At 49.4% G+C, this 21,761-nt stretch overlaps 2 protein-coding genes across 2 annotated transcripts; both read right to left on the bottom strand.

The window, feature by feature from the left end:
• Window positions 1-959: 959 nt before the first annotated feature.
• On the bottom strand, window positions 960-6,544 carry LOC144111983 (endothelin-converting enzyme 1-like). Its single transcript, XM_077645070.1, has 2 exons — window positions 6,180-6,544; window positions 960-1,886 (listed from the first exon to the last, which is right to left on the bottom strand). Exons 1-2 carry the CDS (start codon window positions 6,510-6,512, stop codon window positions 1,587-1,589), a joined length of 633 nt encoding a protein of 210 aa, XP_077501196.1. The 5' UTR covers window positions 6,513-6,544; the 3' UTR covers window positions 960-1,586.
• A 3,967-nt stretch (window positions 6,545-10,511) lies between these two features.
• LOC144111981 (uncharacterized) lies at window positions 10,512-15,177 on the bottom strand. Its single transcript, XM_077645069.1, has 3 exons — window positions 14,435-15,177; window positions 11,298-12,435; window positions 10,512-10,708 (listed from the first exon to the last, which is right to left on the bottom strand). The coding sequence occupies exon 1, from the start codon at window positions 15,128-15,130 to the stop codon at window positions 14,450-14,452; it is 681 nt and encodes a 226-aa protein (XP_077501195.1). The 5' UTR covers window positions 15,131-15,177; the 3' UTR covers window positions 10,512-10,708; window positions 11,298-12,435; window positions 14,435-14,449.
• Window positions 15,178-21,761: the final 6,584 nt, after the last annotated feature.

Raw genomic sequence — 21,761 nt, 5'->3', positions numbered from 1 at the left:
CTGCTAGGGACCAATGAAGGTAAAAGTTGAGAATGACTTCGTGGAGACAGTCGGCGCCCAAATGGAAACTGATGCGCCAGCTGGTGGCGTAGCGGGGCGCTGGCCGCGGTAAGGCAGCGACTTCTTTCACTATGTTAGCGCGGAGCTCGAAGAGGTGCAGCGGCGTTTCGGCGCCGGATACGTAGCGCCATGCAGAGGTAGAACTGGCAGCTGCGAGCACATCGGTTTTCATGACGCCGCAGCGTGCTACGACTACCTTAGCCAAGTGAGCAGGCGGGCTTACACCTTCTCACACGTAAGCAGACTTACGTGTCACTGCCGACTTTGTTTTCGCTTATTTTGTTTTGATTTTCGCTTGTTTTTGTCTTCCCTTCATACTGCAAAACCTGCGGAGATAGTATATGATCCATGACTCTATCACTACATCTGGGCTTGCCCATATCGCATCCGTGTACCGCCCATTCACACACCCATGTGGGAGACCGCCCGTCTGGCCACACGAGCGTGCAAACAGCGCAGACTCATTGCCTGGGCTCGGCTGGAGGGGAGGCCAGAGGGCTCTTGAGAAGCCTTCCAGGAAAGAGCTATCTATTATCTTTACTGATGTATAAAGATTATCCTCCTCCTCGTCAGTGATTCTTTCATTAGCAGGTTAAATGATTTATGGGGTTTAAAGATTGCTTCCGTATAACAGGACGGTGACGATTACTATCAGATATATCGACGTAAAAACTAATCTTTATACTGATAATAGTGCCACTATTTAATGCATTGCACAAATTCTCTACTGGGACAAACGAGCTCGGCCATTTTGACAAACATTGTCTTTTTTTTCACTTCACTCAAACCACCACCGCACATACATACATATATACAAGTTTTATTCTCCACAAAGAAGTGGAAGGAGGTGGAGGGAAAAGCCGTACATTTGCGGCTTGAAAAATCCTCCGCCCCTCCACACGAGACTCTGCAGCCATTCACATACTCAAGGCGAGGACAATCACTTTTACGAGATGCTTCATCACTTGGACACCAGACCATGAGGCTGTCAAAGGGAACCAATTTGCGGACGCCAATGCCCGAGCATACGCCAACCGGGAGGCGCGCACCGAAGGGGAACTGGACGCAGTCACTAGACGGTATGGAGCCATCTTAGAACACCAACGAGCCCTCCGGAGGACCTACCCGCCTCCCCACAAAGACCTTAGTGAACAGCAGTCGGTTGCCTGGAGACTACAGACTAATACATACCCCAATCTGAGTTTACTCAGCAAAATCTATCCATCCACTTATGAAAACAAATGCCCGCTATGCGGTGAACACGCAACGCTTTACCACGTTACATGGGCCTGTCAGAAAATGCAGGCAGCGCCGATAAACAACACACCTACACCGGAGCAGTGGGAGGCTGCGCTGTCCAGCTCGAAGCCTGAAGAGCAGCTCAAGCTGATCGACAGGGCTCGCAAGACTACAAAGGCCGCTGGGGCCCTGGACTGAGGGCTCCACCTACGCTGCGAGAAATAACCCTTATACAATAAAGTTTTTCATTCATTCATTCATTCATTCGGGACGCCGCAGGATGGGGGTTACAAAAGTTCGCACCGATGCGAGGGGTTCATGCGCGTTCCTGGCGCACATTGGAACGCATCGGCAAACTCGGCGACGTGCCGAAACGCCTTGTCGCACTGCCCGTCTTTGACGCCCCGAGGTCCGCTGGGCCTCACGCAGCGCACATAACACGCGGCGACGAAGAAGAGCTGCTCTGGGGTCAGGAACTCGAGGCCGCGGACACGCACGTCCGTCCCGGTGTTGCGCGCCCGGTACGCGTACAGAGCAGTCTCCAGAGAGAGGGGCTCCAGGTATGGTGCGTATGACGTCCGGTCGATCTGCGAGAGGGAACATTCAAGCCGGAGACACTGATGAAGCCTTATTTCCACCATATAGGATTCACCCGGTGCATACCACGTTTGAGTACCGCTTGTTACACTGCCTTATTTTATCACTACAATGCTCATCCGCCTTCGTGAAGAACCTATATGAAAAACGCTTTCATACCAGAAGCGAGCAAATATGAGGGTTTCCTGGAGCGAGGACGTTACACGGAAATCAGAGCATTCGTTTCGATTCACCATATACACTAAATCATCAGAGCATAAAGAACCCAAGCATCTTTACCGCGCCTATTAAAGACTAAGATATATTTAATCAATGCCGCACACTCTGTTCTTTGTCCCGTTTTTTTTAAAGTTTAGGCACGTTGCCACCGTTAATACTGCATTCATTCTAGTTTGTTTCACCGAACGCTAGTATTTCCCCTGTTTTTGCTGTTTACCATACTGCATAATTTAATTCTCTATATGTATATTTGCCTTTAATGTGCACATGTACTGCTGCACTCCCTTCTCCGGGCCTCGAGCATCTCTCAAGCTACCTATGTTGCTTTTCGCTTGAAGCCCATTTCCTGTATGTGAAGAGCATGCCCTAGAGGTGATCCTTCGCGAAATGTATAAGCGCGCCCTCGACCTCCCCAAAACGACGTCCAATCAACGGCTCATCGATATCGGGATGACCAACACCTTTGTGTAGCTACATGAGGAGCACTTAAACAGCCAATACTTGCGGTTGAACAAATCCTTAGCCGGCAAAAGCCCCCTAAAACGCCTGAACAATGCCTGCAACATGCATGCAGAGTAAAGGATCAAGGTTCCTGAGCACTGGCGCCACGCGCTGCAGGTACAACCTCTGCCACAGAACATGCCAAAGGAGACTCACAAGGGCCGTCGAACCGCGGGCGCGACGGACTTTAACGGCCGCTATGGCTCTCACTACGAAGTCTTCTACACGGGTGCTGCTAGCCCACACCACGGCGAATGGTACACGGCCGCTGTAATCCATCAAAACACGTACGTCCAGGGACTCTCTTTCCGTGCCCCAAACAATACACACGCGGCGGAAGACATCATAGCACTCGCCGTTGCAGAACCAGACTCCCGGGTTACCATTACTGACTCGCGGGAAGACTGTCGAAATCTACAAGGACGCACATCTCAACGCACCGCCAACATTTTACGCAGATTCGAGTACCGGGAACGCCCGGTCACACGTGTTGTCATCTGGATCCTTGCACACGCGGGACAAGAGGGAAACGAGGCTGCAGACGCCTCAGCCCGCACGCTCAACAGCCGGGCATCGTCTCGACACTCGCCGATTGAGTATCAGAACCTAATCCGGCTATTACTTACAAAGAAATTAATTCAACTTTATCAAACACAGCATAGCCGCTTTCATCTACGTGCAAAAGGGCTAACCGAAAAGGAGGAGCGTTCTCTCCTTCCCTTATATATTCCAACACGGTACTGTGCCCGGCACTACTGCAATATTTTAATCTGGCTTTTAAGCGGGAGTGCCCGCATTGTGGATGCGCGTTCTCCGACGTGTTCCCCATGGTGTGCGCATGCCCCTCTAACCCTGCTTACCCCCCTTTCCCCTCACATACCCGAGTGAGCTGGGAGGCTGCCCTGCTCGGCTGCTCTGGGTTACAGAGCCAAAGAGCCCTCGTCGCTAGGACCCGAGCTACCGCGGAAGCCACAGGGCTCTGAACTCTTGACACCTCCTAGAATTCGTAAGGGGCTGGCCTGTAAATAGCCTTTAATAAATGTTTTCCACCACCACCACCTGTATGTCTAGAAATAAACACTCTTCTTCTCGGAATCTTACGGGCGACGTCACGGTTCAGGCAACGATGACCGCGCTTGACAGCGTATGACACGCCTCCACTTTGAAAAATATTTGACGTCACCATGAGGGGTCTTCCCCCTCCTCCTTTTTGCGCGCAATATCTCACGTAAAGCACTCCCTTTGAGCCGACGATATCACACTCTGTACGAACTCTGACTCAGACGGGAAGATCCAGAGCTCCCTCCAGAGACCCACTGACACCGTCCACACATTCGTACTGGCGAAGGGCCTCACGGGCTCCCAAAAATCGGAAATACTTGTCACCCATGACAGGACAGTGCGCCGACCTGCCTCCGAAGCACACAAGCTCATCACGCTGCACATCGACACACATTCCATACCTTCCATCCGGACCATTCGGGTCTTGGGCATGCTGGCACCACAGCTCACCTATTAATCGGCTTGTATCCGCCCCATACCACAGAGGAATGAATGAAGAAATCCTCTGCTCGCTAACACAGGCATTTCTCATATCAGGGTAGTATGCTCTTACTCTTACTATCATATTCGCTAAAGGTCACGGGGCAGTAAAAAGCATCATCCGCTCGGTGTACAAGTCTGTCTCGTACGGTTGCCATATGCCAGCACGCAACACCTGCTTTAACTCGACACTTAGAACACTCTTACAGAACTTATATAGGCGCACAAGACAGCCCAATTTCATCGCCTCTCGAGAAGCAAACGGGCATCTCATCCTTGACTGGCTGCATGCCCACCCAATAGGCGATCCCCATTCCACAGCCAACAACCCCACAGGCGTAGATAGCCACCTCGTTGTCAAACTGCTTCCCAAGAACATGCTCTCTGTCCGACACGAAGCGCGCCTTCAGCACGAAGCACGGGCACTGGATGATGTCTCTCGTTCCGACGAACACGCAGCCTACATGTACGCGGCAAGGCAAGAAGCAACAATATGCGTGGTCTGTGAAACCACGCCGCAGTCTAGCCTTATCTCCGCCGCCACGGTGCGCGCCCCTCCCCCACCGCAGCGGAAGAGTCAGCTATGGCGCAAGCGATCGCTGACCACCGCACGCGCACAGTCTTCAGGGACTCAAAACGAGCAATTATAAAATACTCGATAGGCTACATCTGCCTTCACGCCGCATGAATCCTGCGCGGCTGCAGTCCCGACCACAAATTAACTAAATCTGAGTTGCCACCGCTCACGGGGGCAACTGCCGAAACGAAGGGGCCGACCGACTTGCCCCAGAAAACTCGAAGCGCAAGCAGAGGCGAGACGGTTGAAACCCTGGCTGTCGCAGATTCGCCGCGTCAAATTTTATGAGAGCTCGCCAATATTTAAAAGTAATACCCGTTTGTAGCTGGAAAGGAGGCAAGCATTTGATCGTTCCTCGCAGCATCACTAAAAAAAAAATGGCATACCCGAGGGAGATTCCAGCCTTCCCAAGCCAAACACAGAAGCTTCGTTTCATCAGGCTGCGGCTGTGACCGCAGCCACACAGGGGCCACGCAATGACAGCGTCATGTGTGAAGCTCAAGTAGATTTTAATTCATGAAACAATAGAGAAGGCACCGTTGCACAAACTGAACTACATTAAACACAACAATATTGGAATGTTGGCAATGTTGATAAAAAGAGTAGGGAAATATCACTGATTCAAAAATGTTTTCGAACTCCTTGCTAGCGGAGTTTTCACCACGACACACACCATGGCGACCATTTGTCACTATCACTTCTGGCTCTACCTTAATACATGCTGATTTTTAAGCTCAACTGCTGTTATCGATACAGCATAAAACCAAGAGCAAGTAATGCAAGAAGGAAATTGCCTACGATATACCGCTGGCAGGTGCTATAGGTCGCTTATAGGAAACGGGACGCTGCGTTGACGGCAGATTGCGCAAGTATAGAAAAGCATGCGATATTTTTGCCAGGAAACCTCACCACTCATTCTGTAAGCTGCAGTCTGTGCCTCGATAGCTCACGAAGACGACCACTTTCGCAAGATGTAACTGTCAATTAAAATACAGATGCTACGGAAGTTTACGTCACATCTCCCCCACATGGTGAATGTGGTGGTGCCCTCTCGTTGCATTTACCAAGATGCAGTACAGTTCTTGAAGCGAGGTAGTGCGCCTCTCTCGCACTACCCCATTCGCACAAGGCTGAGTTTGTGAAAGACTCATGGAAGAATGACTGGAACCACATGGGATGCCGCCCCTTCACTTGTTGTTTCTTCCGTATCAAATGTGCTTTGTTCAATCGGACTGTAGCGGGGCCCTGTACAGACGGTCATGTTAAGGAAAACTGAACGAATTGACAGGGTGTAGGGGTTCTCATTGAGTCCTTTTGCCCTTAGTAAAGTGCAGAGCGATAACCTCTACAAGCAGCCCGATAACACACGTGGGATCACTCATGCAGGGTGACTCACATTTACACAGTTTGCTAACAACTATGAAGAGCTTGGCTCTGGTCTCACCTTACTGGATGTGGCGTTCACCATGCAATGAAATTGGTTCTTGAAGGCGGCTGATGCCTTCGGAGACGTAAAGTAGGCCGAGAAGAAGAGCTGGCTAAGCGCTTCCGCCATGCGACTGCCGATCCCGGCGTAGTTGAGCGCGTCAGTGGCTCCATGATCGAAGTACGGGAAGCTGAAGGCGTACGGCAGCAGGGACACGTCTGGTTCCTTCGTATCGGCGTGGAGTATGTACAATCCCAGCTCCTGGATGACCTTGGACAGACGCCGAGAATACAGATTCAGGAAAGAACCTCGAGCGGCGAGTTGCCAGTTGGCCACCAGCGACTCGCCCATGTCCACTAAGCCTTCCTGGTGGCCGGCCTTGGCTTCTGCATTCCCGCACCACAAACGGTATAAATTCTAGCTACGTGTGATTGTGAAAAATGTCGCTTCCACTGCAAACAATCAACATCTACACAGCGATCTTTATCGGAGAAACCGGGCTCAGTGTAGCCAACTCTCTGTTGTAGTATGTCGCAAAACATAATCCTGAAGAAATGACGTCGTGACCAATGAAAATGTCGTCTGCGATGGCGGAAGGTGGATGATTTAGAAAAGCATTCACATTAAAAAAAATATTCACCGCTAGGTGTATGCTTTTCTAAATCATATATATTCACCTATTCAATAGGATCATAACGAAAAACCTAGGACTCTTATATCCACTTCAGACAATGCAAATAATCGTACCCCTATCATGAATGGTCTTTTTAACCATTATATATATATATATCCTTTAAAAGTCATATTCAACACCCCAGAGCTTATGCCCCTATTACTCTAGTTATCCTGCCTCATGCAGTCTTGATAAACCATGTTTCGCAAGATATTTATTCTGTCTTGTTCCTTTTAAAAGCGAAAGCTTTACTGGCCGCAGGTTGGGAGTTTCGCGTGATTCCTGGAGAGATACGCTACGCAAACGCGAGGAGCAGTGACGACACACGGCGCATTTCTCTCTCTCGCTCCCTAGTCACAACTGCGCATGTGCCAGTAGTAGCACCGAGCCACAGGTGTTCCGCCGCTGCCAGCGCTGCACCTTACCTCAAGATGCAACTTTAATTTTTTTTGGGGGGGGGGAAAGGAATTGGCGCAGTATCTGTGTCATATATCGTTGGACACCTGAACCCCGCAGTAAGGGAAGGGATAAGAAGGGCGCGAAAGAAGAAAGGAAGAATGACGTGCCGCAGTGGACAATTACAGACATTGCATTGTTATGCACATTAGGCCATTATCCCGTCCTCGATCTCCTAGTTAACAAGACCCCTTTTCTTCCGTCTTCCAATCTATCAGATTACATACTATTGCCACTCCTTTTCCTGTCAAAAGATTCCTGTATGCAACAATTAACCGCCTGTGTCTTGGCCACTGCCCCGTAGTGGATATGTGCCAGCAACATCTGAGGCCTTCCTTCCTTCCTTCCGCAGTGGACGACTCCGGAATAATTTCGACCACCTGGGGATCTTTAAAGTACACTGACATCACAAAAAAAAAATTCAACTTTCAATTTTCAGTTTTGTCTTTTCTTCTTTCCGTCCCTCCTTTGCCCCTTCTTTTACGAAGCGGTTCGGGTGTCCACCGAGTAATGTGAGACGGTTACTGTGCTTTGCGCGCTCGCCGCACCATCTGGTATGACGTCACACTACGCGGCTCGCCACCGCCGCCGTTTGGTATGACGTCACACCGTATTCTTCGTCGTTGCCCTTGGCTCCGCTCGCTTCGCCAGCAGCGTCGCATGCCTGATAACATGCCAGAGGATTGAAAAGTAGAACCCCCATGCGCTGCAACCACAGTTCTGTTGTCTTTAATGCGAAAATAACATAGCTAGACAACCAGACTAACCTGGACTTGCAGTCAAGATTAACCAAGGGTAACTATGCTATGCCTTAGCTTTCGCTACGTATATCCTGGCATAGCCGAGCTAAGCCACTACAAATTTTCTCTCTCTCTCGTTCCCTCGTCACTACTGCGTATGCGCCACTAGTAGCACCGAGCCAAAGGTGTTCCACCGCTGCGCAGCGCTGCGCCTTTCCTCAAAATCCAACATTCAGTTTTCATTTTTCTCTTTCCTTTTTCCCTCCCTCCTTTATCCCTTCTTTTACGGCGCTGTTCGGGTGTCCACCGAGATATGTGAGACGGTTACTGTGCCATTTGCTTTCCTCAAAAACCAAACATTACAAGTTAGCCGACGGCGTTCATCGTTTTCATTGGCATTGACAACTTAGCAAAGACCATTCATTTTCACGAGAGGAAAGGCGCGCAACCGGCTCCGTGGGTCAGTGAAAACCGGCTCAGTCTCGCTTTCGCTTTGTATATCTTGGACTAGCTGGGGATAATTCACATTAATTTTTTCTTTCTCTTTATTTCCTGTCTTTTTTTTCCTTCCTTGCGAGAGCTTGAAAGCCCTCCCGCATAAACTTTTGTCGCTGCACAACAAAGAGGCAAAGATTGTCGCCTAATACGTGACAGAAGGTCCTCACACACCTACCGCGCGCCACATTCGACGACGTTACAGGTCACAGTCACGGTAGTACAGTACGTACTACGTCCGCCGCTATTGACGAGGGGAGTGCCAGTAAACACTTTCAGGGTTAGGCTGCAGGCAGAACGTAAATACACCTCAAAGGAAAAGACTGGACTGCCGCCGACGTAGTTCTGTTGGTAGATCACCGGACGCGAAATTCGGAGGTCTTGGGCTCGGATCCCACTGGTGGCGTGTGGTTGTTTTTTCTTCTCCTTTCTAACAAGAATATTCTTGAGCGATATTATAGTTGCACAACGAAAATAACCGTTACCAGCACAACAATTAAAAAAAAAACATCTTGTGCGCCTTGGTTACAGTGCCTGTTGGCAAACTAAAATTTCGGAAAGCAGAGGAATTCCAATTACATTCCACAGCATATTGTATTCAAGTACAGAGAGCGGACAAGAGAGCAGCATGTCACTAATTGTGAATGTGGAGTTGTAGCCGGGTTAAATCGCATATGAGAAAAAAGCGCAAAACTGCTTTTCACGAAACATGTGATGTATGTTTGTTCTATTACAGATCAGAGGGGAATACAACTGCCTAATGTATTTATTCTTAAACTACTTCAAAGGATTGACTTTCAACTTCATACATCAAAATGACTTTTTTAATGAGGTTGTAAACATTTAGTGTACGCGATTGAACGTCATCTTTAATTCTAAACATCGCTTCGCTGTTCTACGATATGCATGGTACAGACTTACATGGTTCTCATGGGACCTATTTTTTGTATATACTGCAGCCCCTGCGAACGTTCACACTGTTGCGGTGGCACTTGACATCAGGTTGTTGATATAAACAAAGAATACATTGTTTCCACACGCATTTCTATGGTGCATACTGCACACCAGACCCTACCGAAAGGCCTGATGCGTGACTTTGAAATTACATTTACTGATACCGGATTGGAAGATATTTAATGCAGTTTGTAACGTTATGACAGGCAAGAAAGAGTTGAAGTTTTTGCGTCAGTTCTGAGAGAGACACGTGGTAAAAGCCTTTTGATACCAAATATGACGTCAACTTGCCTATAGGTTTTTCGAGAGCGAATATGAAGTCATGAGTAGTTTCAAGTAATAAATGCTGCAATCGGTTGTAGCCGTGTTGGCTAGTTGTAATATCATCAACACTTATGCGCAAATGAGACGACACGACGACGGAAGATGTGACTGGACGAGCGCAAACAGAAGCTGAATTCAGAAGCCGACACGTCTAAATATAAGACATGAAGGCGCATGCGCGGCGGATGCACACACATCACGCCTGGTAAAGGTGATAACACCATCATACCCTACAAGACAGATTTTAAAAAGGCTGACTCGCTTCTGTGTAAAGCCGTGGGACGTATCACTCACGCAATTGTGCACATTCTTTTTCTGAAAGGATTTAATTAGAAGTACGGCATTACTTGACATTACAAGTATCAAGCCCACTAGGTAGACAGCAGCTCTGCCTCGTTGGTTAGGATCGATTAAATTATTTTCAATTAATGTCTTCAAGTGCTTAGCTACAGTCAAGGATCTTCTCTACAGCACAACTAAGTTAAACGCGTCGGTATAATTCCATGCATATATAGTGTCAACCGGATTTCGGAACGAACCAATTAAATACCCATCCGGCTTTCAGAGAAAACCAGAACATTGGATTTTTGATTCATTTCTGTGAGATATACTCCAACTTGATTGTCTGTAAGGCACTTGGATGACTAGTGGAAACTTCTTTCGGAAGAGTCTTTATCGGGGTGCATGTCCGCCCGTACATCCCTGATTTGTCGTCGGAGTCCACTCCTCCCGGATTCTCGAAATACAGCAGCGCCAAAGATGTAGTGTTCCAGTCGTGGACCACTGTCAGGTTCTCATCATAAAACTTCCAGCGAAGAAGCCGGCCATGCAGAGACCGGCGAACGTCCAAAATCAGTGCCCGTGCTTGAAGCCGAAGACCCGCAGGAAGTGTGGCGTCGCTGAACCTGAAAATGTGTGCTGTGTGTTAATTTCATATCATGATGTAATGTTAAAATGAACCTAAAGGTCTCTGAGGTTCAGGAGCACACCGCTGTTTACGTCTAATTTCATAAGTCGTCACAACCCGGCTGTGGCCCAAAGCGGACCTGTACACACGCCTGAGGACACAACGGATGTTGATTCTTGACCGGTCACTGTGACACATAGCGCAGTGAAAAGCGGAGAGAGGGAAATGGGCAGAGAGAAGCTGCTTTTATTTTAGTGTCTGTTTCTTTTATTTGAGGCAATTTCATACAAATTGTCGCTCGAGGCATAGCAAAAGGCCCGGAAAGTGCCTGACCTTGCTACGCCACCCTGATAGCACGGCAGCAAATTATTATTTTTTTTTTGCAAATGGCTATACAGCATATGCCGACCAAAACATATCAGCGCGAATAAAACAAACAATTATACACTTTCATCACTACAACTGTAATCTTAATGTGGAAGACGAGGACAAAACTAATAGGCACAACTCGAGAACTACCACTGCAGTCACGAACCAAACTATAAGAGCTGAACTATCAGAACGAATCTATCAGGAACCAAACCCACCTGTGAAGCAGGGCGTCGCCGGTCACGACGAAAGTTTTGCTGAAGCAGAACGCCCGGTGCACGATCTCCACCTTCTGCTCGGTGCCGTAGAAGTTGATTAGAAGCTCCTGGTTAGCAAACCACGCCGCCACCTGAACCGTACACCAGGACAGCAGAAGGTGCATCTCTTCCTCCCCGTACTTCTTCCACATATTGAAGAACGCGTGAAGAAAAGGAAAGGCATCGCTCACGAACACGACACGTTCATTGTCGCGCAGTGCCACACCATAGTCTCGCAAAGCTAGCTTCCACCAATCCAGCGTGAGGTTTGGGACGAAATTGTAGAAAAGCCGGTCTTTCATAATGAACGTGGGATGTACTGCAGCTCTTTTCCAAAGGACGTCCCATATCCTTAGTTCAATATTTCGTGTTTCTTCAAATGTCATCGACTCACCGTGACCTGCAGCGCTGCTTGCGGCCTCGAGGCTTGTTTTCAGTACCTCGAAATAATGTTGCCGGCTGCCAGGGGAACGGAGTTGCTCTTTTGCCCTCCGGCCCAGTATGTAGAACTCTTGCGGTGGTCGCAGCACCAAGTATTTTTTTTTGGCCCAGTAGCTTTTACATCGAAAGCAAGGATGCCTGCCCAACGAAGTCGGATCGACACGTGAAGCAGGGTGTGCAGAAGATCCGGACGCTGCGCCTTGAGGGGCCACACGACATTCGCTGCTTGCAGAGCCAGTGCGACGTTCAATAATTCGTTGCAGCGGGCTTTCCCAACGCATTCGCAACTGAGGTAGAAAGCTGCGGCGCGTTCCATCACATTTTGCCCACTCTTGGGTACGTTCATATCTCGAACGATATGGTACATTCGAGTAAGAGCAGACAGCAGGGCAACGTCATTTACGCTTGCCTCGTAGCGACTATTCCAGCCATCGCACACGTAATGAGTGAAGCTATCGCAAGGCTTCACTGAGGAGTTGATGGACTCTAGGAGCCGCTTCGAGTAGGCGGCGCATGCCAGCGTGTCGCAGGTCTCGTAGTGATGTTCACGGGAGGGGGCTCGAAGTGCCAGAAGCACCGCCACGATGACGGCTAGTAATACGCACGATGTCCCGGCGCAACATTTGATGCAAGTGCTCCTTTTTGGGACGTCAGGGCTCTGGAAGGGCGCGCCATAGCAGGAAGAACTAGGTTTCCGCTATGTCGTTCTCAAGCATTTTGTGTGTGCGATATGTGAGAATGCACATGAAACAATATACCGAATCAATTATTTGCTACACTCCTGCTCCATTCTCATTGTCTACCTGACCAGCAAAAGGTATCGGCCAAAACGAAATGTGCCTTTGCCTAAAGCTGTGTGGAGAGCCGAACATTTTAATAGGACAAAAGTGATAAAGGGATGGAAAGGAGCAATGAAATCAAATTCGGGCGTCCTTACTTTTAAGAGTCCCGAATTTCTTACTTCATCCTTATTTGAGACATTAAGAAACCTGAGTCATATCGAATACTTTATTATTTTCCAGGCGACTGACTGCAAGCGGAGGGTGGTGCAAAACAGGACATGAATATGCAAACCGTCTCCATATTCTCATCCGAGCATGTCGTTCACCAATTATGAACGACACTGCGTACAAGAAGCGCAGCTATATATAATTCAACTTCAAAACTCCGAAGGTCGCAATTTGCGCCAATCTACGTGGAAAAAAGCCAATAGTGCACTGGAACGACTGAGTAAAATTCCTGTGTTGCTCATCCTTGCAATGAAGGCATAGGAAGTTATCTCTCTTGGAAGGTAGGCAATCTTTTAGAGCCTATTGGAGTGATAGACTGTGCACTAAAAGCCGACCCGGCGCTGTTTCTTTCCAAGGCATCACTGTGTACGCACTTCTACCGCCGAGCTTTGCATGCAGCCTGGGTAAGCGATGGTTTTTAGTTTCGTGCAGTCAACGCATTTATTTCCTCTTAATGCGAAAGCATTAATCCGGAAGTTCAGAGCCGAGCAGCTTCGTAGATTTTATGTGCACCAAGGGAGCATACAGAAAAAGAAGCAGAAAAAGAAATCGCGTCATTATCCACTATTGGGAGTCGAACCCGTGGCGGCGCGAACAGATCAGCTTCAAAGACCAGTAGGCTATCACCGCAGCCAAACGCTTGCGGCACGTGCAGGCTGTCCACACGAAGCCTCGTAGGTGGCATTTAAATTTACGATTGGTCACGCGAGGTTGCTCGGCAAGAACAACCTGTACCGCACAAATTCCACCGGTGGCTGCACCTGTCATCCCAGGGCAGTGACACACCATTTAATCGCAGCAGCAAGGGTAGTATGAAGATTCCAAGTTACCTCTGAATGTTAAATAAGGGAAGACCAATTCTGCGCATATGAGCATCAGCCCGTTAGCTATCGCGTCATACCGTCAAGCCGGGTCAGCGCGCAGAAGAGAAAGGTTGCGGCGGCGGCTACGTAGAGCCATGCAGAGGTAGAATTGCCAGCTGCGTAGCACCTGGCTACATCTCGCGGCAATGCGCAATGACAGCGTTCACAAAGTGAGAGGGAGGGCTTGCGCCGTAAGCAGTATTACGTGTCTCTGCCGACTTTGCTTTCCTGCGTGCAATGTGCGTTTAATCACGTAACACTATTTTTGTCGAACGTTTTCTCAGTAGTTACAATTGTGAGTTATATCCTGCACAAAAAACTAAAACATGCCACAATGCGGGAAAACAAGACTGCAGGACAAGAGCAGCCAATTTTGAAAATACGCAGCTTCAGCTCACAATCTGCTGGCAGCAAGGGGCAAGAGTGGGAAGCAGCTAATCCAGAAAAGTAGAAACAATGATGGGGCCCACGCACTGGCATTCAAAATGATATTAGGTAATCTTTAAAAGGGCTCATTATAACATCATGATTCCCTGTAACTCCCCTTGATGAAGCGATAAGGTGCAAAGTTTTACTGCAAAATTTGGTGAGCTCATGAACATCATTGCCCTTTAACTTGTGAAAATATAAAACCTCTCATGTTTAAAATTGAACAGGCTCTCAACAGCGCTGTGTGTTGGGCTCAATGGGGTTCGTGGTACAAGAAGCGCACAGCTAGAGGCACGTCATCACTCATGTAAAGTCATTGAGACCTATGCTTCATTTTTCGGTGGGCGTTGCTTACCATGATTCGAAAACCCTAATGCTTCTTCCCGTCTTCAGTTCGCTCCACGGTGGGCTGCGCCTGCGCGCTCTGGGACCTCGCGTTAGGCTGCTCTTCAGGGCAGCTTGGCCTGGTCGTTTCCTCAGCCTCAACGCCGGGTTGGACTCGAGTCGCTTTGCGTATGGTCCGAGTCGTGTGACGCGGTTCTGTGTCAGCGCTCTGGACTTGCTCAGCTGGAACGGTGGTGAGGTCCGGAGGAGCGCCGCTTGGTGCAGCAGCTAAGTCGTCGCTTGCTTTTGGAAGCAGCGCTTGGCCCTCGCTCGAAGGTGGCATATTGGTACCCTTTGTCTCCGCGAGGCATTGCGGTTGTAGTCGGCTCGTGGTGACGTCGCCGCGCTCAGCAGTCGGGAGGTGGGACAGCGTTGGCTGCTGATCGGATCCGGTAGTACCAGGGACATCTGCTGCTTTAATTGTCGGTGCGTCGACGAGGGCTTCATGCGTGCTTGCCTGGCCAGAAGCCTGTTTGCTTTCATCGGCGAGTTCTTGGGTTCTTGCGCCGCTGTGGCGTTCGGGAGATCTCTCGGTGCCGCATTTTCGCTTCTTGCGCGATGTTCTGGACGAGTCCTTCTCCCGTTCCGTGTCTTTCGAATGTTGGGCTCCTTTCTTCTTCGCCTTCTTGGAGGTTCTGGATTCTCTCGACGTCTTCGTGCTATCCATGGCCGGAGGATCGAGGTCTGTGACCGGCGCTGAGGAGGGCAGCTGCTTCTTCGTCACGTGCGAACGCTTCTCGTGCACACGCGTTCTTTTCACCGCGCGCGGATGTAAAAAAGCAGAATTCCAAGATCATGTACAAACCTAGACCGGTGAACTTCTACGGTTGGGGGGAGAAGAAGTCAAGATCAAATGCTACGGCAGAGATCAGGTCGAAAACTACAAAGAAGAATACCGCGGGGAAGACAACCCCACTATGGACAGACCCATCACGAGGGAAGAAGTTGTAGAAGCGATCAGATCGGCAACGAAAAACACGGCAGCAGGAGCGGACAAGATCCGGAACTCCCTGATCCGAAATCTCAGCGACTATGCAATCGACCAACTAACCAAATACCTCAACACACTGTGGCAAGAAGGAAGAGTTCCGGCGGAATGGAAACATGCCGTCGTCGTAATGATTCCGAAGCCACGCAAGAAGCTACAAATAGAGAACCTCAGGCCGATATCCCTCACGTCGTGCCTGGGAAAACTCTACAAGAAAGTAATCACCAGACGAATTCAATCTTACCTGGAGAAAGAGCAACTGTACCCGGACAGTATGTTTGGATTCAGGGCCAACCTCTTTACACAAGACGTGCTACTCCAACTCAAGGAGGAAGTGCTCGAGACGATGCCAAAAGCGGGTGAGAACGTGGTCATGGCCCTCTACATAAAAGGGGCATTTGACAACGTGAGCCACGCTGCCATCATGGAGGGCATAAACAATACCAACTGCGGGAGGAGAACCCATGACTACATCAGGGACTTCCTAAGCAACAGAACAGCAACAGTGGGCATGGGCGAGCTGAGAAGCGACGTCTTTCACACCCCCTGCAAAGGCACACCCCAAGGATCCGTCATATCGCCCGTCCTCTTCAACGTGGCAATAATCGGCTTAGCAAACAGACTAAAGAAGATCCAAGGTATCGAGCATGCAAAGTACGCCAACGACGTCACAATCTGCACCACTCAGGGATCACTCGGTGAAAAGCAAGAGAGGCTGGAAGAGGCTGGAAAACTACACCTGCGTGGAAAACTACACCAAAGAACGGGGCCTACGATGCTCGACGGAAAAATCGGAACTCCTCAGAATTGGCAAACATCCCACCCAGGCAACACTAGAAGTCACCCTCGAGGGACAACACATCCCCGAGAAGAACAGGATTAGAATTTTGGGAATGTGGCTGCAAAGCAGCCGCAAGAGCAGCCACACCATCAGCCTGCTAAGCAAGGCAGCGGAACAGGTGGGCCGCATGATCAACCGAGTCTCCCAGAAAAGACACGGAATGAGAGAGGAAGACACCCTCAAACTCGTCAACAGCCTCATCGTCAGCCGAGTCACGTACTCCCTGCCGTACCACGCAACCACCAAGACGGAAAGAGAGCAAGTCGACACCATCCTCAGAAAGGCTTACAAGACAGCCCTCCACCTACCCAGAAACACGTCCAACGAGAAACTCCCGCATTTGGGCGTCAGCAACACCTTCAGCGAACTCGCGGAAGCGCTGCTGGGTGCACAGACCATCAGACTCGGAGGCACCCCCGCAGGACGGGCGCTCCTGAAAAGGCTGGGTCGGGACACGTGCGCACTAGTCGATAGATACGCGGAGGTTCCGGACCACCTCAGAAAATCCTTTAACATAGGGCCTATGCCAAAGAACATGGACCCTAATCTCCACGCACACCAATGCCAGGCTAGGGCAGAATACGTCGAACGAACGCTAGCCCCAAAAGACAACACTGGCTACACAGACGCTGCCGTCTATCCATGCGGAGCAGAACATGCAGCCGCAATGGTGGTAGTAGACAACGAAGGACACCTAGTGACGAGCGCCACGGCGAAAGTCGCTGGCGCAGCGGAGGCCGAGGAAATTGCCGTCGCGCTGGCGGCAGCAGAAGGCTATAGGACCGGCCGCCCTCTAAATATTCTAACAGATTCTAAAGAAACGTGCAAAAACTACATGAAGGGCAGAATTAGCAAAACGGCCCTCAGGATACTCAGCGGGGTAGCCTCTACCGAGTTAAACAAACCCAGGCACAATCTGATTTGGATCCCAGGCCACGCGGGGGTAGAGGGAAACGAAAGGGCAGACAGCCTAGCTCGAGGCGAAGCAATCCAAGCAGGACAGTCTAACGCCCCGGAGTTACATCTGCAAGCCTGCGAGGGGGATACGCAGAACTTTTAAACTTACACAGGAGGATCAGAATCAAATATCCACCACCACACAAAGCTCTGACAAAGGAGGAGGCCACCATGTGGCGTAGACTACAGACAAACACCTTCTCCAACCTACACATACTCAACAAAATGTTCCCATCACAATACAGGGCCACCTGCCCGTGGTGCGGAGCCACACCCACACTTTATCACATTACTTGGGAGTGCGAACGCAACAAAGCATTCCACAAACACGAACACCCGAGTGCGGAGCAATGGGAGAGCCGTCTCACCAGCAGCGAGCTCACGGCCCAGCGAGCGCACGGCGGGCGATGCAGCATGGCTCAGTGGAGCCCTGGAATAGGGGCCCACCCATGCTGAAGAGAAGACTCCGATCGCAAGCGCCAAGAACAAAGACGACGGAGCTTTTGAATCCGCGAATCTCTTGACTGTATCAATAAAAGTTTTCCCTCACTCACTCACTTCCATTCAGCGCGGTTGGGGTGTGCACAGAGATGCGAGAGAAATAATGCACCATTTCCTTTCTTCAAAAAACAATTTTCTTTACATCTTTTGTTGTTCTCTGATGTGATTTCAGCAAGGCCAATTTTATACAAGGGTCTCCTATGCTTGCTCGCTCGACAAGCAACTTTCTTTTGGAGACAGGCAGAGTTCACTTTAGCCATGTCAATATAAAATATCATATAAAAGCTCTCAGCTGCATGCTGGAGATGTTTCGTCGGGTGTAAAGTCGGGGAGTTCTCTTATTTGATGAGGAAATTTTCAAGAATCTTGGAGAGAAAAATTAGGGTATTAAAGTACGTTAGAAAAAGTACCTCTTATTTAGTATACCGCGTGAGTAGTGGTTCCATTCGCAGTACAGTGTGCATGGTATTGACATTTTTATAGGATGTGATCACACACACGCTAGTAGTGCGCATGGCTTACGTGGATATGATTGTTTTCCGCACACTAAACATGACGTAAACATACGAGCCTCCCCACGGCCCCATCACCAGACGCCCTGTTCCGGAGGTTAACACACTCTGCATCCTGTGCCTTCACAGCAAGAACAACGGCCGAACACTTTCGCTCTCAGAAGTGTCCACCGGGTGACAGAAGTGCTGTCGCCCATCATCCGCAAAGTTTCCGGCAAACACTATGGCATGAAGCAGCACGAATTGAGCCGCCTCATTCATGCCTTCATGCACTGTCGTTTCCTGTACACAGTAAAGTACCTCCAAGCTGTATGGAATGGAGGAGCACGATTTGCACCGCCTCATTCATGCCTTCATACTCTGTCGTTTCCTCTGCACAGTAAAATACCTCCAAACACTATGCCATGAAGGAGCACGATTTGTGCCGCCTCATTCATACCTTCATACTCTGCCGTTTCCTCTACACAGTAAACTATCTCCAAACACTATGGCATGAAGCAGCACGATTTGAGCCGCCTCATTCATGCCTTCATGGTCTGTAGTTTCTTCTACGCAGTAAAATACCTCCAAATACTATGGCATGAAGGAGCATGATTTGTGCCGCCTCATTCATGGCTTCATGCTTTGTCGTTTCCTCTGCACAGTAAAATACCTCCACACACAATGGCATGAAGGAGCACGATTTGTGCCGCCTCGTTCATGTCTTCATGCTTTTTCGTTTCCTCTACACAGTAAAATACCTCGAAAAACCATAGCATGAAGGAGCACGATTTGTGCCGCTTCATTCATGCCTTCATGCTTTATCGTTTCCTCTGCACAGTAAAATACCTCTAAACACAATGGCATGACGGAGCCCGATTTGTGCCGCCTCATTCATGTCTTGATGCCTTTTCGTTTCCTCTTACCAGTAAAATACCTCCAAAGACCATAGCATGAAGGAGCACGATTTGTGCCACCTCATTCATACCTTCATACAGTGTCCTTTCCTCTGCACAGTAAAATACCTGCAAACACTATGGCATGAAGCAGCACGATTTGAGCCGCCTCATTCATGCCTTCATGCTCTGTCGTTTCCTCTACACAGTAAAATACCTCCAAAGGCCATGGCGTCAAGGAGCACTATTTGTGCCGCCTGATTCATACCTTCATACTTTGCCGTTCCCTCTACACAGTGAAATACCTCCAAACAGTATGGCATGAAGGAGCACGATTTTGCCGCCTGATTCATGTCATCATACTCTGTCGTTTCCTCTACACAGTAAAATACCTCCAAAGACCATGGCATGAAGGAGCACGATTTGAGCCGCATGATTCATGTCATCATACTCTGTCGTTTCCTCTACACAGTAAAATACCTCCAAACACTATGGCATGAAGGAGCACAATTTGTGCCGCCTCATTCATACCTTCATACTCTGCCGTTTCCTCTACAGTCAAATACCTCAAACTCCGAAAAGAACAAATAGCCACCCTAGATGCTATGCTCCGTAAAGCTTACAAGGTAGCCATGCACCTTCCCCCTAACACCCAAACGACCAATCTTCTCCAGTTCGGCCTCCACGACACTACACACGAACTCATAGGGGCCCAAAGAGAAGCACAATATACTGGCCTAACTCAAGCATTCACATGACGTCACATACTTGACCGCTTCCAAATTCGCATACCGGCAGCCGACGCCACACTACTACCTGCCCCCGCCGCACAAACACACAGCTCATAATAAAACTGGTCGCTCAGAACACCCACGCCACGTATTACTCGGCCCACCACATATCCCGCGCAAATGCTCTCCACAAGCACTACAGTTCGGAAGCCGACGCTGTATGAGTGGACGCAGATAGCACGGGCGAAGACGCGGCAATTGCACACACTACCACCCATAGCCTTTCTCCATCTTCCTGCCGCATCCACCCCAGTCTCCTCGGAAGAGGTGGCAGTCGCTCTTGCCCTTACACACACTAATGCCAGGTACGTCCTTAAAGACTCAAAAACGGTACTCTTAAATTTCCCACTGGGGCCAGTCCACGAGACCGCTTTCTGCATCCTCAGGCAGCCAGCCTTAAACCTGCCCCGTCATGTGGAGCTGGGGCCAGATTACGCAACTGTGAGAAATTCTGTCAAAAGTTATTGACAGTGACGTCAGAATGGCGAAACGATGAGGCGTCACCACGTGACGCAACGAGAAATCAGCCAATTACAGCAGGGCGGCGCCCCGAGAGCATTTGAGGGGTCGTCGGCTGATTGTTTTGTAAAAAGAAATAAGAAATAAACACCGATGAAAATAACTAATATTTTACTTGGCGAAAACATTGTCTTTAAAGTCGGAAAATATTAAGCAAAACAAAAAATGTTCGAAGTTGTGCTAATTAATTGGCTGGGGGCCAACTTCTGCTGCCGTCGGGGATGCGCTGAGGGAGGTAAAGCGTCAAGCCGCTTTGCACAAAAGCAGCCGATTCTACGCCGTGTTTGTTGTTTGTTACGCGGCGTGTGAAGTGAAGCTACTGTGCGGTTAACTTAAGTGTGCCGAAAAATTTGAACGAATGCAGTGAAGGCTGCGTGCCTGCTGAGCGAACTTGCAAGGATCGCATGGTACAAAATCGACCGAGACAACTCTTTCGATCGATGACAAAGATACGAAAAGGTGAGGTGTTGCAGTATTTGATCTTTTGCAGTATTTGTCTTCTTTCTTTCCCTTGTGAAACAAAAGACGATCACGAAGTGCGATTTCCTGGGAAAAATAAAGTGCTTTGGCAGTATAAGAGTAATTTATTTATATATCTGTGGCACAGATGTGACCGCAGGAACCCACCCCTTATGCGCGCTAATTTAGCAGATTGCCTGCAATACTTGCCGCACGCCTTTGCTCACCATCGGTTGTGCGATGCCGACATGCGCCGCGCTACCAACGGCAGCCTGAAAGCCGCCCATGGCAAATAATCGCAGTGCACACAGCACCTACCGCCGCATCGACAGCGCGCTCGCACGCAAACCTCCCAGTTAATCGGCGAGTTCGTCGCATAGCCACTCTACAGTCTGCTTCTCCAGTCGAAAAAGGCGTCGGAACAGCTCGTCCGGCAAATCAAACGCGTCTTCGTGCGCCCTCCTTCGCCGTTGCTCGCGAGTGCAGCCGCCTTAGTCGTATGGCCACGTACACCGCCAGCATTTTCTGTCACAAAGGCAATGGCAAGATTGACGGCCTCGAAACTGTGACAAAAAACTGTCAATTAGCGGCTGTATAATTATGTGTGCAACGTCACCACTCCTTCCACATCCTTGACATAATCTGCAGCCACCCATGACGCAAAAAAGCAATATGGCCGCCGGCCACGACCGACCAATAGGAGCGAGGCTTATTGACACCTTTGTGACAAGTTTTTGACAAGTTTTCTAATTTACAGTTGCGTAATCTGGCCCCTGGTGTGTGTGTCCATGCACTCTGGGAACCCCAGAAAAGAAGCCACAGTCACCATGCCCGAGGTCTCGTCAACCGGGCGGC

Source organism: Amblyomma americanum, unplaced genomic scaffold (assembly GCF_052857255.1).
Source record: "Amblyomma americanum isolate KBUSLIRL-KWMA unplaced genomic scaffold, ASM5285725v1 scaffold_22, whole genome shotgun sequence".
Taxonomy (NCBI): domain Eukaryota; kingdom Metazoa; phylum Arthropoda; class Arachnida; order Ixodida; family Ixodidae; genus Amblyomma; species Amblyomma americanum.
This window is presented reverse-complemented; position numbering and strand designations above follow the sequence as displayed.

Excerpts from the sequence above, each read along its gene's own strand:
- LOC144111983 (XM_077645070.1), bottom strand. The coding sequence starts at position 6,512 with ATGGGCGAGTCGCTGGTGGCCAACTGGCAACTCGCCGCTCGAGGTTCT. Across the intron at positions 1,887-6,179 it reads TGAACGCCACATCCAGTAAG|ATCGACCGGACGTCATACGC; the intron begins GTGAGACCAGAG and ends TCCCTCTCGCAG.
- LOC144111981 (XM_077645069.1), bottom strand. The coding sequence starts at position 15,130 with ATGGATAGCACGAAGACGTCGAGAGAATCCAGAACCTCCAAGAAGGCG.